The following is a 20,424-nucleotide window of genomic DNA, read 5'->3' on the forward strand; positions in this document are numbered from 1 at the left end:
TGAAACATTTTTGGATACTAGAAGAGTCCTAGTGGTTTCAATGATGTGTTGATGCTTTCTTTCGGCCAACCCATTCTGTTGTGGGGTGTAAGGGCAAGATTTTTTATGAGTAATCCCTTGTTGATCAAAAAAGCTTTTAAAATCTTTTAATAAAAATTCTCCTCCGGAATCGAATCTAAATATTTTAATAGATGTTTTGAATTGATTTTTAACCTAACTACGAAAATTTTGAAAACATTCAAATACTTCAGATTTGAGTCTAAGAAAGTAGATCCATGTGTGCCAACTATAATCATCCATAAAAATCACATAATAAGAAACTCCTTTGGACATAACCGGTGTCAGTCCCCATACATCCGAATGTATTAACTCAGAAGCTTTTTTAGATACAAATTAGCTATTTCCAAAAGGTAAAGATTTTATTTTTCCAAGTATGCAATCTTCACAAGTCAAATCCTTTTCATTATAACTTTCAAGAAAAGGAAATAAATACATTTTTGACATACTTGGATGTCTTAATCTCTTATGCCGATGTTCAATACTTTTCTTTTCAACAAAACTACAAAAATTTTGATTTGATAGTTCCAACTTGTTCATGTAGTAGAGGTAGGGGTGGCAAAACCTGATACGACCCGCCAACCCGCCTCTTAGGCGGGTTCGGGTTGGGCAAAAACGAACCCGTTTAATAAACGGGTCGACCCGCCTAACCCGTTTATTAAATGGGTCGGGTTCGTGTTAAGGGTATGCCAACCCGGCTGACCCGTTTAATAAACGGGTTAGGTGGGCGGGTCAACCTGCCAACCCGACCCGCCAACCCGCCAACCTGACCCGCCAACCCGTTTACCGACCCAACCAGTTTATTAAGCAGGTTGGCGGGTCGTGTCAGGTTACCCGTTTAATAAACGGGTCGGGTTCGGGTTGAGGTATGCTGACCCGCCAACCCGACCCGATTGCCACCCCTAAGTAGAGGTCTCCTCTTCTATGGCCTCGCCCAATCAGCTTCTTGGATTGGAGATCCTATATCAAGCAATCATTAGATGAAAATGTGACCTCACACCCATGGTCGGTAATTTGAGAAACAGATAAGATGTTTAGGTTAAGTTTGGGTACTACTCTAATGTTTGGGATATAAAAATTTTGATTATTTTTAGAAAAAAAAATTAAAGTATCCAAGCTTTTAATTTTTAAAGATGTTCCATCGACGATTGAAACATAAGAATCATTTGAGTTAATTAAACATTTAGATAATATGGACTCATTTGGAGTCATATGGAAAGAGACACCGGAATAAAAAATCCCAGAGTTCTTACTAGGATCCACGCATGTTGATACGACCGCACTAGAGAGAGAGGAAGATTGACCTTTGATTAGTGGTTAAGGATTACCATGAGTTAAGCAAAGGAGATGTTCTTGATACCTTCATCTACGCCACTCTTTTGGCTTGATGATCCCAGAGAGGCCACTTTCTTTTCATTTCTCCTTTTTGAGCAAAATGACTTGATGTGGCCCAGTTCTTTGCAAAAAAAATGGTATATTAACTTACCACTTCTCTTGTATTCATAGTCACTTGAATTTCTTTCATAGTTATTTGAACATTTTTTATAATCACTTGAGCTCCTTTCATAGCCATTTTGGCCTCTTCCAAAGTGAGGAGGCCTATATGCTTTTATATGATTCCCGGGTCTTGACATAGCAAGCACCGATTTCTCATCTTTGGTAGGGAAGGTTTTTTTCAATCTATTATCTTTCATAGTTAGTTCTTCTAAAGTTTCTACTGTGGAAGGAACACCTCCTCTATGAAGAAGGTTGATTTTGTTCTTTCAAATTCAGACCTAAGCCTATTTATGAAATGATAAAAATGCTCTGAGTTGATTTGCATCTCTTGGAGTTCTATGTCAAGTGGACAATGTCACTTAGGCTCCAAGAGAGCCAATTCATCCCAAAGTAGGGAGAGAACATTGTAATATTCTCTTATGCTCATATCTCCTTGGGTCATGGTTCTTTCTTCCTTTTGGAGATTACATATATGAGCTACATCTCTTAAAATATATATATATCTTGGAGATATTTTCAAGCATCACTAGCAAATTCAAACTTTGCTAAGCTAGAACATTTCTTTATTTCAACACTATTAATGAGTCATCTCATGAATTTGGAATGACCCATCTTCCACTCCTTCATCTCTTTTCATAGTCAACAATGACTTTATCCATCTCATCTCCTTGAAGTGCAATTTATTTGCACGTTTTCATTCTTGGTGCAATTTATTTGCACGTTTTCATTCTTGGTGAGCACAAGCTTTGGTTCCTTCTCGGATCCATCCACCAAGCCCCATAGACCCTTTTCCCAAATCTTGTATTTCACCATGGATACCCAGATCACATAGTTTGTGTCATTGAGTCTCACGGATATGGTGACAATCACTTCTCGTTCATCCTCCATAGGTATAAGAGAAAGATGGAGAGATAGAGAGGAAGAAGAAAGTGAAGGCGAAATTCTTTTGGGCACCATGAGTCCAGGATCATACAATCCACGATCAAAACAAGATACCATGTAATGAAACCAAAAGCTCTCCACACCTCAAACAAGAGGCCAATAAAAATCCCACAAGAGGGCAAAAGCACAATAGCCACTTAGGAGCTTAGAGGAACATACAATAATAAAAAAATAATATTTATTTAACTTGAAATGCACACAAAATGCATTGCTTTGCAAGGGGCCCATATTTATATACAAAAGAGGGAGTGAGATGCTCCAAGAAATAGTTGTTGCGGGCTCCCCAAATCTAGCCGTTGGGAGCTCCCAATAGCTATAATACTATTGTATTGTCAAGGACAAAAATTCCCTTGACAATACAACAATGAACAATAAAATAAAAAATACAAAAATACAGAAGGGGATGACACCTATTACAGTGGTCAAAAAACCAAAATACCCCTGTACTGTGTATGTACATACAAATATATATATATGTATATGAATATATATATATATATATAATAACTACCCATATTTTAACATACACGACCACTTGAGTTAATACATTCGGATGTTTGGGGCCTAACACTTGTTGTATCTAAGGATGAGTTTGCATACTACGTAATCTTTGTTGATGATTTTACTAGACATACTTGGATTTATTTCCTTAAAAAGAAATTTGAAGTTTTTTCACATTTTCAAATATTTCATAATTTGGTCAAAAATAAATTTAAAAATGATCTCTAAAAAACGACCACTTGATTTAATACATTCGGATGTTTGGGGCCCAACACCTATTGTATCTAAGGGTGAGTTAGCATATTACAAAATCTTTGCTGATGATTTTACTAGACATGGATTTATTTTTTTAAAAATAAATCTGAAGTTTTGTCACACTTTCAAATATTTCATAATTTGGTCAAAAATAAATTTAAAAATGATCTCTATCTTTCGCACTGATTCAAGGGGAGCATTTTTATCAAAGGAATTTAAAGATTAGCTAGATTTTGTTGAGACTAATTGTCCTATTGAGGTTTTAAGCTTAAGCTTTCTTAAAAAGTAGGTTATTTGATATTTCATAATTAAGGAGGGACTTGTATGTAATTTTTTTTATTGGCTTCTCTCTATTTAACTTAGAGGAGATTAGCCCTAAGTAAGAAAGTAATGAGTTCTCTCTCTCTCTCTCTCTCTCTCTCTCTCTCTCTCTCTCTCTCTCTCTCTCTCTCTCTCTTCTTCTTCTGCCTCGGTTCTGGTGCACCTCATTCAAGTCTCCACATGATATCAGAGCAGTGGATCTCGGGAGCCTGAGAGCGTGATCGATCTACACCAAATCGTAAACAGGTGTGGTTATTTTTTTTATCTAATTGCATAGATCTGATCACAAATCTGACTAATGTCATGACACAGATCTGTAATCAGATCTACAGATCACGGTGATAGCATGACAACTGGATCGATTGCAGCAAAGTTGGGTGTTACGGCAGAGTTGCGTTCCTTTGTTGTCTTGCCGTAAAACACATTTCGTGGGAGCAGTTGTTGATAATATTTTTATCTGTGTCGTGGAAGCAGCATGTTGATAAGTTTTTTTTTTGTGATTTCTGTGTCGTGGAAGCAGCAGGTGTGATTTCTGTTTCGTGGAAGTAGTTTTTTTTTGAGCTGTCGTGGGATTTATGTGTCGATTGTAGTTGCTAAAATCAGACCATGAACAAGATGTCGTGTTTGACGTTGTTCTGGCTTTCTCATATCTATGTTCCTGATCTGAATTTCCCATTGTTTCTGATGTGGGTTGAATAGTCAGATGTGGTCGTAGAATTGGCTGACGCGTGATCGTGAAACACGTTTTCTGTGTCAGCTGTCGTGAATTTATTTCTGGTGTGGCAGCCTTGTGTAGTCGTGGACTTGGCTGACGTGTGATCATAAAACACGTTGTTCAAGAGAGTGAATCTGATATTTTTTTTGCAGTTGTATTAGCATCAAATATCTCTCATATCCTGTTAGTACTATTCAGTATGGGTGAAGCTTCAAAATTTGATTCCAAAAATGAGGTTATTGGGGAGTATAAGGCTTTTGCAAATCCCTTCTCGTATGGTTCTTCTGTGAGATTGAATGAAACAAACTATGCCAGGTGGTCCAGAACTTTTATGATGTCGATATCTGGACATCGTAGAAAACATATTTTGTTGGAAACTGAACCGAATGAAAAGGTGGGAAAATACATTACTTGGGACGAGGATAATGACATCGTTATGTCATGGATCATGAATAGTGTCGAACCTCATATTGCAGATGGTCTAATTTACTATAATACAGCAAAACAGATGTGGGACAATCTTCGAGATACGTACTCTCAAGAAACTAATGTGAGTCGTATCCTACAAGTCGAACAGGAGATATATAATTTGCAGCAAAGAGATCAGACCTTGGCTTAGTATTATGCTTCCGTCAAAGCAGCAGTTGAAAGACTCAATGCCCACAGGTCTCTGTGATGTTCGCAGCAAAAGGATCATCAAGAACAGACTATGGTAGCTCGGTTTCTCACAGGTTTATCTTCAGAATTCTCTGTTACAAAAGTACAAATGTTGACTGGATCCGATGTACCTACTCTTGCTGATGCATACAATCGTCTGAGTAGACTTGTGATTTCTCTTCCACAATCTCACACTGTGTCTCAGTCATCTGCTCTAGCTGTCTCATCTAGTTATGGACGTGGAAATATTCAGAATATTAGAGGACGAGGTTGTGGAAGAGGTATTGGAGGCAGAGGCAAACTTCAATGTACCTTCTGCGGAAAATCTGGACATTTAGAAGATCGTTGCTGGGATAAGCATGGCCGGCCAATCCCTTCTTCATCAAGGCATAATGTTCCAAAAGCTAATGTTACTACACTAGAGGTAGCAAATGAAAATGACAATACTTCTGCAAGTGATTGTATCACCCTTAGTCGATCAGAATATGATGAGCTGATAGCTTTTCGTCCTTCAAGCTCCTCTTCTCCTGTAGCTGGTGTGGCCTACTCAACAGAGAATCATCTTCATCTGAATGATAGTAAGTGGATTATTGACTCTGGTGCATCCAGACATTTGTGTGGGAATTCGCTTTTTTTTCAGATCTAAAGGATATTATTGTTCATCGAGGAGTCTCATTAGCAGATGGGAGTTCCTCACCAATTGTTGGTCAGGGAAATTTTTCTATATCCTCCTCTTTGTAGTTGAAAAATGTTCTTCATGCTCCCTCATTTCCTCTGTTAGTTGTCTTACCAAAGAACTAAACTGTAGAGTGATATTTGACCCGATGGGTTGTCATTTTCAAGATTTGCTGACGGGGAAGAAGATTGGTGGAGGCTATGAAGAAAATGGAGTCTACTACCTACATCATCCAGTGAGCAATGTTTATGCTACAGTAGAACATTCATCCAACCCTGTTCAGTGGCATCGTCGTCTTGGTTATCCTTCATTGTCAAAGCTTCGTTATGACTTTCCTCAAATTCCTTCTACTACATCATTTCAGTGTGAAGCATGTCAGTTGGGCAAGCATCATCGTAGTTCGTTCCCTTCTAGTCAGAGTCAGTCTAGTCATAAGGTTTTTGAACTTCATGCAGATGTATGGGGTCCTAGTAAGATTCCTACCCGGACTCAGTGTCGTTATTATCTTGTTATTGTTGATCATTTCTCGAAGTTTTCATGGGTGTTTTTAATAAAAGAAAGATCTGAAGTTCCAAGTATTATCAAATCCTTAATTCTTGAAATAAAAACTCAGTTTGAATCTGTTGTCAAGATTGTTCGCACTGATAATGCTCGAGTTCAAAACAAAAGCCTTGTTGCAATTTTTTCAAGACCATGGCATTCTACCCCAAACTACTTGTGCATATTCCTCTCAACAAAATAGTGTGGCTGAGCGAAAACATAGGCACCTTCTTGATGTCGCACGTACCCTTATGATTCAATCAAATGTTCCTGCGTTATATTGGGTTGATGCGGTTATCACTGCTTGTTATTTGATCAACCACATGCCTTCATCTTCAGTGGGAGATCAAATTCCACTACATATCCTAAATCCAAATGCCCCTCTTCTCTTTCTCACCTAAAATATTTGGATGCGTTTGTTTTGTGCACAAACTTGGACCTGACTGTGATAAATTAGCTGCTTAAGCTACAAAATGCATGTTTATAGGTTTATCAAAAAAATCAAAAGGGATATCGATGTTATGATCCAATTTCTCGGCGAGAGTATGTCAATGCGGATGTATCTTTCTTGGAATCCATTCCATATTACTCTAGTACCGGTACTCAGATGCAAGTTGATCCAACCGAGTTTTTTCCACTTCCTGTACCTCCTTTTCCTTTGGAATCTATGCCCCCATTACCGAATCAAACTTTATCATATTCACAATTTCATAATCCTCCATTGGTATATGTGCGTAGAGATCCACCCCCTCCAATGCCTTCATCTTCTTCTCCTGAGGTAAGTACTACTGACAACAGTGATCTTCATGATGATGATAACAGGCCAATCGCTCTACGAAAGGGGACACGACAATGTACCTTATATCCCATATCTCATTTTGTGTCTGATACCAGAATTTGAAATTAGATGAAAGCTTTTATTTCAGCCTTATCTGCTGAAACTATTCCTCTGAACTATCAACAGGCAGAGCTCGATAACAGGTGAAAGCTGCCTATGCAAGAAGAAATGGATGTCTTATTGTCTCAACATACATGGGATCTAGTTGATTGCCCAGTAGATGCTGACATTGTTGGATGCAAATGGGTATATACAATAAAATACAAATCAGATGGTTCTATTGAAAGGTACAAGGCCAGATTAGTAGCAAAAGGGTATACTCAGACTTATGGTATTGATTTCTTTGAAACTTTTTCTCCTATTGCACGGATGGGTACCATTCGTCTTGTTCTCTCAGTAGTTGTTCACCATTGATGGAGTTTGTGTCAATTAGATGTGAAAAATGCATTTCTATATGGGGATCTGTCTGAGACAGTATACATGCAACAACCTCCTGAATTCAAGGTTGAGGGGGAGTGTCAGAAGGTGTGTAGATTAAGAAAGACGATATATGGTTTGAAACAAAGTCCGCGTGCATGGTTTCAAAAGTTGTTTGAAGTGATGTCAAGTTTTGGCTTTAATAGGTCGGCGACAGACCATACATTATTTATTAAGAAAACTAACTCAAGTATAGTTGTTATGATGGTATATGTGGATGACATCATTCTTACAGGAGATGATATGAAAGATATTAAAGCTACAAAGGCTCATCTTCAAAAACATTTTGTTACAAAAAACCTTGGTTCACTTAGATATTTTTTGGGTATAGAAGTTGTCAGGAGCCGTGAAGGGATGGTTTTGTCTCAACGGAAGTATGTTCTTGACCTATTAAAAGAAACTGGAATGTTGGGAGTGAAACCAACTAATATTCCCATGGACTATAAAGTTTAGTTGTTTGAAGAAGGGTCGAAACTTGTTGATAGCAAAAGCTATCGCTCACTGGTAGGGAAGCTACTATATGTAACTGTGACCAGACCAGATATTGCTTTAGCAGTAAGCAAAGTTAGCCAATTTATGGACAAACCAACTGACGTACACTGGAATGCAGCAATAATGATTCTCAGGTACTTAAAATCTTCTCCTGGAAAAGGGTTATTATTCAAGAAAGGTGGAACCCTGAAAATAGTGGCTTACTCTGATGCTGACTATGCAGGATCTGTAGTGGATAGAAAATCTACCACCGGATTCTGTGTGTTTATGGGAGATAACCTGATTTCATGGAGAAGTAAGAAGCAAAATGTGGTTGCTAGGTCGAGTGTAGAATTAGAATATAGGGCTATGGCCCAAACAGTTGCTGAATTAATGTGGGTTCGTACTTTACTAAATGATCTTCAGGTGAAGATTTTCTCTCCCATGATAATGATGTGTGATAACAAGGCAACCACATATATAGCGAACAATCCTGTCTTTCATAAGAGGACAAAACATATTGAGGTTGATTGCCACTACGTAAGAGATATGGTTCAAGTTGGTCATATCGCTACCAAATATCTAAAGTCGGAGGACCAAGTTGCAGATATGTTTACAAAGCCTCTTGCTAGACCAAATTTCTCAAAATGTTGTGACAAGCTGAGCATGAGTGATATCTATGCTCCAGCTTGAGGGGGAGTGTTGAGACTAATTGTCCTATTGAGGTTTTAAGCTTAAGCTTTCTTAAAAAGTAGGTTATTTGATATTTCATAATTAAGGAGGGACTTGTATGTAATTTTTGTTATTGGCTTCTCTCTATTTAACTTAGAGGAGATTAGCCCTAAGTAAGAGAGTAACGATTTCGCTCTCAGCCGACCTCTCTCTCTCTCTCTCTCTCTCTCTCTCTCTTCTTCTGCCTCAGTTTTGGTGCACCTCATTCGAGTCTCCACAGATTTAAACTGTATCACACATCAAAAATCTTGTCCTTACACTTTACAACAAAATGGTTTAGCTGAAAGAAAACATAGACATATCATAGAAACCACAAGAACTTTGCTTATTGAGAACCATGTACCTAAAGATTTTTGGGCCGAAGCCACGTTAACTGTAGTTTATCTCATTAACAAAATGTCATCCGCCTCTTTAAAAAATGTATCACCAATTGAAAAAAAAATTAAACTAATTCCTGATCATTCTAGATTAAGAGTCTTTGGGTGTAAATGTTTTAGTTTTACTGATAAAAATGATAAAACTTTTCCCTCGTGCTATTCCATGTCTTTTTGGGATATGCGAATAACAAAAAAGGCTACAGTTACTTTGATTTCAGAAATAAAAAGTTATATGTTTCAAGAAACACGTCTTTCTTAGAAAAACATATTTTTTAAAATTAAAAAATCTAAGAAAATAATTGTGTATTCTTTCTTATTGAATCTAATTCCAAAGTATGACAATTATGATGTTGATCTTGATGAAGATCAGGAAGTTAAAAATGATATAGTAAGTAAAGAACCATCTCGTGATAATGAGATTAGAGAAGAGAAGAGCAACTTCATAAGGATCAAAGTTGTATCCAATATTCTACGCATAGCAATTCTGAGCATCCATATGTCTATGAAAATTATACTGATAATGAAAACCATATAAAAAATACAAACCAGAAGGTCATCTAGAGTATTAAAACCTCCTAAGAAATTTGTGTCTTATGATTCATTTTTACCGAAGCACCAAGCCAACATTGCATTAATACATTCCTACATAAAACCCTCAACCTATGCTCAGGCAAAAGAACATTCTAAATGGGTAGAAGCAATGAAAGTAGAATTAAATGCTTTAGAAAAAACAAATACTATTCAAGATATTCTCTCAGGAAAGAAACCTATAGGTTGTGGATGGGTCTATAAGGTAAAAAACAACAGTGAAACTCTTAAAAGGTACAAAGTCAGATTAGTTGTCAAGGGATATTCCAAACAATATGGAATATATCATAAAGAGACATTTGCCTCAGTTGCTAGGCTGACTATAGCTAGGACCTTAGTAGCCCTATGAATGTTAAAAATACATTTCTTAATGGTAATTTGGTTGAAAAAGTTTATATGGAAGCACCACTTGGGATAACTATTCCTAAAGGAAAAGCTCTTCACTTAGATAAAGCCTTATATGGTCTTAAGCAAGACCCAAAGGCTTGGTATGACCGATTTAGTCAAGTTATGCTTGATGTTGAATTTCAATCTTGCCTGACTGACACAACTTTGTTTATTAAGATTTCTTATGCAGGAATTATTATTCTCCTCTACGTGAAAGACATGATTATCACTGGAGGGGACAAACAGGGAGTTGGTCACATTAAGAAACTTCTCAAAACACATTTTGAAAAGACTGATTTGGGTTTTTTAAAATATTTTCTTGGTATTGAAGTTGTTTATTTTGTTAGAGGGTATCTATTGACTCAATCTAAATTTGCTCTGGATATTGTTGCCATGTTTGGAATTTTGGATGATAAGAAGGTTGACATTCCCGAAGTTGTTAATATCAAAATGAGAATTGACGATAGAGAACCACTTAAGAACCCGATACCATACAGACAGTTTATCGGGGTGCTATCTTACCTTTTAATTACGAGACCTGACATTGCACAAGCACTTCACACAGCTAGCCAGTTTCAGTATGCTCTCTGTTTATATGAAAGTGGCTTTACGCATTATTAGATATATCAAGACTTACATTTATCGAGGCCTTTTCTTATCTGCTACTTTATCTTTAGATTTAACTGTTTATACTGATGCTGACTGGGGAGGTGATCCCAATAATCGACACTCAACCACAAGTTTGTATTTTCTTAGGTGACTCGTTGATCTTGTAGCGATGTAAGAAGCAATAAAAGGTCTCTCTCCTCGACGGAAGCAGAATATCGAGCCATGACTACGACCACTATGGAGGTGGTGTGACTAAGAAGATTGTTAGCTGACATGGGCGTATTAAAATGTAATGTTCTATATATATATATATATATATATATATATATATATATATATATATATATATATATAGAGAGAGAGAGAGAGAGAGAGAGAGAGAGAGATACATATACATATATATAGTATATATATGTATATGTATCTATCTAAGTATATATATATATACATTCCAAATCCTATAAGGGTATTTCGGTCATTTCCCACATTTTACGCATATTCTCATTTGAGAATATGATTGTATTTTCTTTCTTTTTTTATTTTCTTTTTAGTCTTTCTTTTTTTTTGTTTTTTTTTGTTTTTATTCAATGTTGTACATGGGGGGGCCACAACATATACGTTGGAGCCCCCCTCCAACGGTTATATTTATAACCGTTGGAGGGATGGAGGGACTCCAACGTATATGTTGGAGCCCGCCCACTTTTCCAAAGTGTATATATAGGGGTGATCCCCCTCTAGCTTTTGTGTGTTTTTTGTAAAGCCCCTTTGGGATTCAATATATTAAAGTTCATATTTTTTCCATGCCTTTGTGCATGTGTATCCATGCCCCTGTGCACTTGAGAGTTTTTCATATGACTTTGTGCACACTTGTCTCTAGCATTGTGTTTGTACACAAATATTCTTTTTATAGAGATTTTCACATGGTATCAAAGCAAGGTTGCTTGGAGAAAGAAAATCTTGCGGTTCTTCACCATATCGAGTGTCTTGAAAAGCGTGATTTCAACTTTTTGGTGATTGGCATGAAGACTCCTCTCTATCCAAAATTTAAGAAGATTACTACAATAAGATTTAAAATCTTATTGTGGTACGTATTCTTTTCTCTCATCTTATCTCTCTAATGGGTGAAAAAGACTCTCATTTCTCTCTTGGCTTTAAGCTTAATGGCTCCAATTATCACATGTGGGCAAGAAATATGGAAGCTCATATTAAAGAAAAAGGACTTTGGGGTTACGTTCAAGGCTCGATTCTGGAACTGAAACCTAAAATCACTTTGGTTGAAAGAGGGAAAATCAAAATTCTTGAGGGAGATGAAAGAACTAAGGCTCTTGAGGAATATAGCAAAAACATGAGTGGGAAATGAAGAACTTCAAGATCTTGTCATGGATCTTCTCCTCCGTTGAGACAAGAATCAACGTCAATATTATAAAGTTCAAAAAGGCATCTCAAGCATGAGAGTACCTTGAGAAGATGTACACTTCTAGGGACTTATCCCATAAGTATTACCTCCAAAAGAAGGTGATAACCCTTCTTCAAGGGAAAATAACTATAAAGGAGTATTTTGCCGAACTCTCTTCCATTTGAGATGAGCTTGCTATGCTTGAACCAAAAGTGGAGTGGAGAAGCCATAGAGCTTCGTCATAAACAATTAGAAGAAGATCGATTTTTTAATTTTTTGAATGGACTAAGGACCGAGTTTGAGCAAATTAGATCTTATCTTCTATCGTCCTTCACCTCTCCCTCTTTTAAAGACGTTATTGCAAAATTAAATGGAGAGAAAACTCGTATGGGCATTAGCAAGCAAAATCCAAGTCTTCTTGCAATGCCTACAAATCAAGAAGAGTGTGATGGAGCGAATGTCGTTTCTAGGCCCTAGAACAACTTGAGGACATATAAACCTCCTCATTTTAAAAATCAAAATCAAGGATCCAATGGTGGACAAGGTGGAAGAAGGGACTATAGCAAAATTGTGTGTCACTTTTGCAAGGAACCAGGACACATCAAACCGGTTTGTCCCAAATGGAAGAAATTAGTAACTATGACAACTACATCCCAACCACAAAAAGAAGAAACTTCATCTACTTCCACAAATAAAGCTCTCTCTCTAAATCAAATTATGAAAGCTCTTCAACCTTTTCTTAAGGGAGCCATTTTCGGTGCCGCCATATCTACCCCTTCCCCTCCAGGTAAAACTTCTTGGCTTTTAGACTCGAGTGCTTCATTTCATGTCTCCAAACATTTCTTCTCTCTCCGAATATTCTAAAAATTCGTCACCATCATTTGTTTCAACCGCGGATGGCACTTTTCTTGAAATAAAGGAGATTGGAAACTTTGAAACCCAAAATTAGATTTATAGCAAAATTAAATTTGAACTTACTTTCCGTTTCTAAACTCTCAAACCTTGGATGTGACATTCAATTCTCATCTAAATAAGTGTTTAATACAGGATCACTGGTCCAGGAGGTTGATTGGGGAAGGCTCTAGGAAGGGAGACTTGTACTATGTGGACTCTCTTCAAAATCCTAAAACTCCTTTTTGTAGCGTGACCCAATATAAAGACATAAATGTGTGGCACAAAAGACTTGGTCATCCCAATATTACCAAGTTATCCTATTTGCATTTTGTTAAAAATCTTTGTAAAAATACTCTCTTGTAATGATTGCATTCTTGGAAAAATGAGAAGTATGCCTTTTGAACAAAGATCTATATTTACCACAAAACCTTTTGAAATTATTCATTCAGATGTTTGGGGACTGGCACCCGTCATATCCAAGGGAGGCTTTGCCTATTATGTGATTTTTGTGGATGATTTTTCTCGATATTGTTGGATATATTTCCTTAAACATAAGTATGAAGTTTTTTCATGTTTTAAATCATATCATATGATAATTAAGAATCAATTTAATAATAATTTAAAGATATTTATGACTGATTCTGGAGGGGAATATCTCTCCAATAAATTTAAGAAATATCTTGAAGACTATGGTATTGTCCATCAAAGATCGTGTCCTAAGACCCCAAAACAAAATGGGTTGGCTGAAAGGAAGCATAAGCATATCATTGAAACCACTAAAACTATTCTTATATCCCAAAGCATTCCAAAAAAAATTTGGGTTGAGGCAGCTCTTGCATCCGTTTATCTTATTAATCGTCTTCCATCCAAAAATTTAGAAAAAAATTCTCCTTTTGAGACTATATGGAAAAGAACCGGATTATAATAGATTGAGAATTTTTTGTTGTAAGTGTTTCATCCTTACGGATAAAAATGATAAACTCTTACCAAAAGCCATTCCTTGTGCTTTTTTTGGCTATTTCGAAACCCAAAAAGGATTTCGATGTTATGATACTAAGAATAATAAGTTATATGTCTCAAGGAATGTAACATTTTTTGAAAAATGATAGTGGTTTTGAAAAGAATGAATCACATAGAAAATGTCAACTATTCCTTTCTATTTGATTTATTATCTAAAGATGATATCTCTAGTGATGATGAATTAACATATGATAGTGACAAAGAATTGGTTGAAAACAATAATTCTAATTCTCCTACCTCTCAAGAAGAAAATATAACTAGAGACCCTATCACCTATACTCATAGAGATAGAAGTACCTTTAGAAGTGCTATTGAACAATATAGTGAACCTAGCGAATCTATCTCCACACATGATACAAATCCTAGAAGAACTGAAAGAACTAGAAAAACTCCTCCTAGATTCGTATCTTTTAATTCTTTCTCTCCTAAATATCGGGCTTGTTTAAGTGTCTTTCACTCATTTTGAACCAAAAAATTTTGAAGAGGCCAAAAGATGTGTCGAATGGAGAGAAGCCATGGAGAGTGAACTCAAAGCGCTTAAGAAAGCCAACACTTGGGAATTTCAAACGCTTCCCAGTGGAAAAAAAAACTATAGGATGTCGATGGGTGTTCAAAGTCAAAACCAAGAGTGATGGATCTCTTGAGAGGTATAAAGCTCGTCTTGTAGCTAAAGGGTATAGTCAAGAATACGAGATTGACTATGAAGAGACATTTGCTCTAGTAGCTCGTATGGTTACTGTCAGATGTCTCATCATCATTGCTTCTATTAGAAAATGAAATATTTACCAAATGGATGTCAAAAATGCTTTTCTAAATGGTGATCTTAATGAAGAAGTCTATATGGATGCTTCACTTGGTATGAAAATCCCTAAAAATAAAGTTATCCGTCTTCATAAAGCTCTTTATGGCTTGAAACAAACTCCCAAAGCTTGGCATAATAGGTTTAACAATGTAATGATAGAAAATCGTTTCACTTCATGCTATATTGATACTGTATTGTTTATTAAGAAAACTGATGCAGGAATTGTTATATTACTGTTATATGTTGATGATATGTTAATAACAGATGATGATACCAAAGGAATCAAGAGCATTAAATCTATCTTGACTTCAAATTTTGAAATGTCAGACTTAGGATTTCTGACATATTTTTTGGGAATTGAGGTTGCCTATTCTCACAGAGGCTATTTTTTATCTCAAACTAAACTTGCTTGTGATATTCTTGATAGATCAGGAATCACAGATGACAAGGTCTGTGAAACTCCTAAAATAGTAGGTTCGAAGATGAAGATTGATGATGGGATTCTCCTAAAAGATCTCACACTTTACAAGCAACTGGTTAGATCTTTAACGTATCTCAGCATTACGAGGCCTGATATCTCTCATGCAGTACATGTTGCTAGTCAATTTCAACATGCACCTACTACAGTTCATATGAGCGTCATTCTCCGCATCATCAGATACATAAAGGGTACAATAAATAAGGGGGTATTTCTATCTTCTTCTGAATTGAATTTAATTGCTTATACTGACTTTGATTGGGGAGGTGACCTGAATAATCGTCACTCCACCACTGGTTTTTACATCTTTTTAGAAGAATCTTTAATTTCTTGGAGATGCAAGAAACAACAGGTCTCACTCTCATCCACAGAAGCCGAATATAGAGCCATGTCATCTACTACCATGGAGATTGTTTGGATTCGCAACTTGCTGAAAGATATGAATATTCAAGTTCAAGGGCCCACAAAACTATATTGTGTTAATAAAAGTGCAATTTACATTGTCAAAAACACACATTTCATGAGCGCACGAAGCATATTAAGATGGACTGTCACTATGTTCGTGAAGAATACTTTAGAAGAACCATAGACATCCCATATGTAACATCAGAATATCAACTGACAGACTTCTTCACCAAAGCGTTGTGCTCTCCAAGATTTAATTTCCTTCTTGGCAAACTTTCGGTTATGTCACCCTAAGTTTGAGAGGGGGTGTTAAAATGTAATGTTCTATATATATATTCCAAATCCGATAAGGGTATTTCGATCATTTCCCACATTTTACGCATATTCTCAATAGAGAATATGATTGTATTTTCTTTCTTTTTTTATTTTATTTTGTCTTTTTATTTTTTTGTTTTTATTCAATGTTGTACATGGAGGGGCCCACAACATATATGTTGGAGCCCCCCACTTCTCCAAAGTGTATATATAGGGGTGATCACCCTCTAGATTTTGTGTTTTTTGTAAAGCTCATTTGGGATTCAATATATTGAAGTTCAAATTTTTTCCCTGCCTTTGTGAGAGTTCTCCTTGTGCCTTTGTGCACACTTCTTGTCTTTAGCATTGTGTTTGTATACAAATACTCTTTTTATAGAGATTTTCACAGGGTGTTCATATTAAATGAGTATCGTGAATATACAGTAACAACAAAAGTTCCATTTATATTGCCAGCAATCGAACCTTCCACGAATGAACCAAACACATTGAGATAGGTTGTTACTATGTACGAGAAGAATATCTAAATAGCACTATCGATCTTCCCTATGTTACTTAAAAATATCAATTGGCAGATTTCAGATTTCTTCACCAAACATCTTGTTGCTCTTAGATTTCACTTTCTCTTAGACAAACTTTCGGTTGTCCAACCGTAAGTTTAAGGGGGTGTTAAAAATGAAAATATACATATATGTATATATATGTATTTATATATATACATGTAACTAGGTTAGTAATTAGGATTAGGTTAGTTCTTTTTTTTTGGTTGAGTTGGGACTAGTCAACACCTGTTGACTAGTCAAAGCTAAGAGTCGTTGGACCTCCAACAACTCTTTTGGGACTCTATTTTTGTGTATATATATGGGGAAAACCCCCTCTTTTTCAAAGTTTCTTGCATGGTTCTTCTTCAATAAAATATTAATTTTTATGATTATGTTGGCCACCTTTGGTGGGTTTGGTGTGTGAGCCTATTTGTGGCTTTTGTGTGTTCATTTTGGTGTTTTGGTGGAACTCTTTTGAGTGTCCACTTTGATGATTTGGTGAACATCTTTGGAGGAACTCATTTCTTTACAGCCATAAGGTGCCACTCTAATTACAAAAAAGCTATAACACTGGCAGAATCCTCATATAACTTGGAAACTACCACCACATTGAGGTAAGGAGTGATAAGGAAGCAAAAATGAATGACAAATTGTTTAAATCTTAATATTGCAGGTTAAATGATAAAGCCTGCCATATATTAGCATTATGCTCAAGATGCACTTTCCTGTGCAGAGGAAGCATAGAACATCAGTAGCCACTGCGGCATCCATCTGCTCACATGCTTGTTATGCATACTGTAGTATCATTTTCAGATCTTATTTCTGCTCTCATAATTCAAACACATAAAAGTGAAAATGCACGCCTCACATTGAAAATCCATATAAACAAGATGTCAGGTGCTGAAAAAGAATAGTGCATTGTCAAAACATGTCCAGTAGATATGCAGATACGTTGCAGCCTAAAGCCAAGAACCTACTCAACAAAGCTCTGGGACTCTCAACAAAACAGCTTCAATAGTACCTTGATGAAAATGCAAAACCTATAAGCTGGGTTGTCACTTCCACATTGCAATTAAAAAAACAAACAGAGCTTTTCTCTAAGAAATTAGCTCAACCATAGAACCAGAAAAAAATATCCAGTGCATCAAAGTACAACTTACTGTAAGTAATTCGTTCCATCATGACCACCAACAACATAGATTGCACCATTGGAATCTACAGCTGAATGAGAAAATCTCTGAAAAGAAAACCAATCATAGTGAAATACAAGTGTTTGGGAGGTTTGGTTGCTATTAAAACATGTACCATGAATCCTATGATTTCAAATAGCCCTACAGGCCCAAGTGCAAGAGTAAATAAGAGAACAAGTATCTGCAGGCTAACCACCAGGAAGTAAATTCAACATCAAGATCTTATAGAAAGTTATACAATTTGCTAAACTTCCAAAAAGAATCAAAAGCCAAGCACTGTTTGTAACTAAGGACCATCAGAACAAACAAGTGTATCTACAAAGAGTCAAAGATCTAATGTTTAAGTTAAAAAATCATTTGGCCATGGATATCCAAGAATTGTCTAATTTGAACAAATTAGAACACCTCTCTCTCTCTCTCTCTCTCTCTCTCTCTCTATCTATCTATCTATCTATCTATCTATCTATCTATCTATCTATATATATATATATATATATGACACCAACACCCTTGTTACTATCCAAGTAACAAAGATTTTAAGTATAATGGCAGATAGTTAGGCCCAAGTTACTATCATCCTTTTTTCCTCCCCACTTTGAGCTCACCCCACCCATACCAATGTGATATATAGCTCCAGGGAGATTTTACTCATATAAACACTATTTATAGCAGTATATCTTGCACGGCTAGTCTTAAAGATACTAAAAAGAAAGAAGCAAATAACAAACAGACATAAGGATATACTGCCACACTTGACTGATGACTTAACCAATTTTTTATTCTTTGGCAATCAGAATATTGTGAATTATCAAAAATATTATCAAGGCCAAAAAAACCTTAAATATATACCTCTCGAAGCAATGATCCATTATTAATCCATTTTCCCAAGTTTGGATCATACATCTCTATGGCAGATAAAGCTTCTGCTTCACGGCCACCCAAGACAAAAATCTTGTCTTTCAAAGGGGCTCCTGCTAAGCATCCTTTTTTACATGACAAGGGTGGGCAAGCACTCCATGTGTTGCAGCTTGGATTGTAACATTCAACTTCACAAAAGAAAAACTCGTCAATACAAAAGGTTTACAAACACTGGTCAACATAAATTCTAGATTACCCCAACCACCAAAACTGCCAACCCTTGGTCAAAAAAAAAGAAAAAAGAAAGGAATAAAAAAGAAATGCCATCAGTGAAAGAGATCAAGAATAAGACCTGTATCAAACCATGATGTTCCATTCCCGCCGCCTATTACATACAGGGTACTATTCAGGGATGCCACAGCCGCAAATGAACGAGGTAAAAGCATTGGCTTACGGGGCAATAAGGTGTCTTTAGATGGTGAATATGCCTCAAAATTGGATAACCAACCTCTTCCATCATTTCCTCCAATTATAAAAATAGTTTCCTTAAGATCCACATTTTGCTCCTTGTGTGAGATGTTTGATGGGCCAGCCACATTTAACCTTGAAACCTCCAACTTGGACAATAACCCCTTTACTTGCTCTCTCAATTGCTCAATAATCATATCGGTTTCAATCTGAGTTCAATAGACAATGTTAATCATGGAGGGAAAAAAGTACTATTCAAAACCAAAGATGTAAATTTCCTTGTGTCAATTGTATCATATGTTTGTATTGAACGCATAATTGTCATGCATTTGTATGTTTGTATCTCATATAACTATCAGGGTATTCTTGTAAATCAACATATAAAGAAGTTTATATATATATATATATATATATATATATATATATATATATATATCATGGAAAGTCCCTAGTGACTCTAGGGTGTCATGTTTGGCTGTGTTCTTCTCTTTGCTTCTCACATCAGGTTATGCATGATTCCCAAGGTAAGGACAAGTTTGTCATCTTTAACGCTTAAAATATTTAGAAATGCCAAGACAATTTTATGCATTAACAATCACCATTTATGGGAATATTAATAAATTTATAATAGAGCATGCGCAACAGACACCCACAATATGCACATGCACATGCATACACACAAACGCATGCTTGCACACACATGCACCCCAACCAGAACTAATTTCCAGGCCTGTTTAGTTAGCAGGTAGGGCTGCATCATGCCATAATCAAGCTAAGTAGCAGCAGTAATTTGTATTATGCTACACTAAGAACCATAGTCACCAGTATCATTCTCAACAATTTCTCGGAGTTTTTTTTTTCAAAAGTTAGTTTTACTCAGGAAAATCTCGGAGTACTGATAAAAAATAATGAAATAATAAATAAAGTTTTTGTATGTATGTAAATCTGGTTCGGAAGGGTGTTTTTGACTTTTCTTCCTTCCCACCAACTCTCTCTGGTGGACCTGTCATTAAAATGATAAGGAAAAGAAGGAAGAGGGTCTACCAAAACCACCTCCTTTTCCTTGTTTACTAAAAGAAGAGTAGAGGAAAAGGGGTATGGACCCCTTTCCCTCCTTTACTAAAAGAAGAGAAGAGGAAAAGGGGTATGGACCCCTTTCCCTCTTTCTTTACTAAAAGAAGAGGAAAAGGGGTTTTGTACTCCCTTCTCTCTCTCGGAGCCTGCTCCAAGGAGAAGAAGAAAGAAGAGTAAATGTATGCTCCCCCCTCCCCCCCCCCGCTCTCAAAAGAAAAGAAGAATGTTGGTTTCAGGATGGGTCCGCATCAGATATTTTATATTTTAAAGTTAAAATATGTAAAAATAAGATAACATTTTTAAAATCTCATGAAAATATTATAATAATATTGTTGCAATATTCAT

The 20,424-nt window shown here is 36.2% G+C and overlaps 1 protein-coding gene across 1 annotated transcript in view; it reads right to left on the reverse strand.

Annotated features, from left to right (window-relative positions):
- LOC149846352 (uncharacterized) overlaps positions 1 to 20,424 on the reverse strand; it is a 68,351-nt gene that overhangs the window by 38,609 nt on the left and 9,318 nt on the right. The window contains exons 6-8 of the mRNA XM_089996315.1: positions 18,890 to 19,214; positions 18,529 to 18,725; positions 17,650 to 17,726 (exon numbers count right to left, since the gene is read on the reverse strand). Coding sequence (XP_089852441.1) covers positions 17,650 to 17,726; positions 18,529 to 18,725; positions 18,890 to 19,214 — 599 coding nt within the window. The remainder of the gene's footprint in view (positions 1 to 17,649; positions 17,727 to 18,528; positions 18,726 to 18,889; positions 19,215 to 20,424) is intronic.

This window comes from Nuphar pumila, chromosome 2, assembly GCF_984573655.1.
Source record: "Nuphar pumila chromosome 2, dmNupPumi1.hap1.1, whole genome shotgun sequence".
Lineage (NCBI taxonomy): Eukaryota > Viridiplantae > Streptophyta > Magnoliopsida > Nymphaeales > Nymphaeaceae > Nuphar > Nuphar pumila.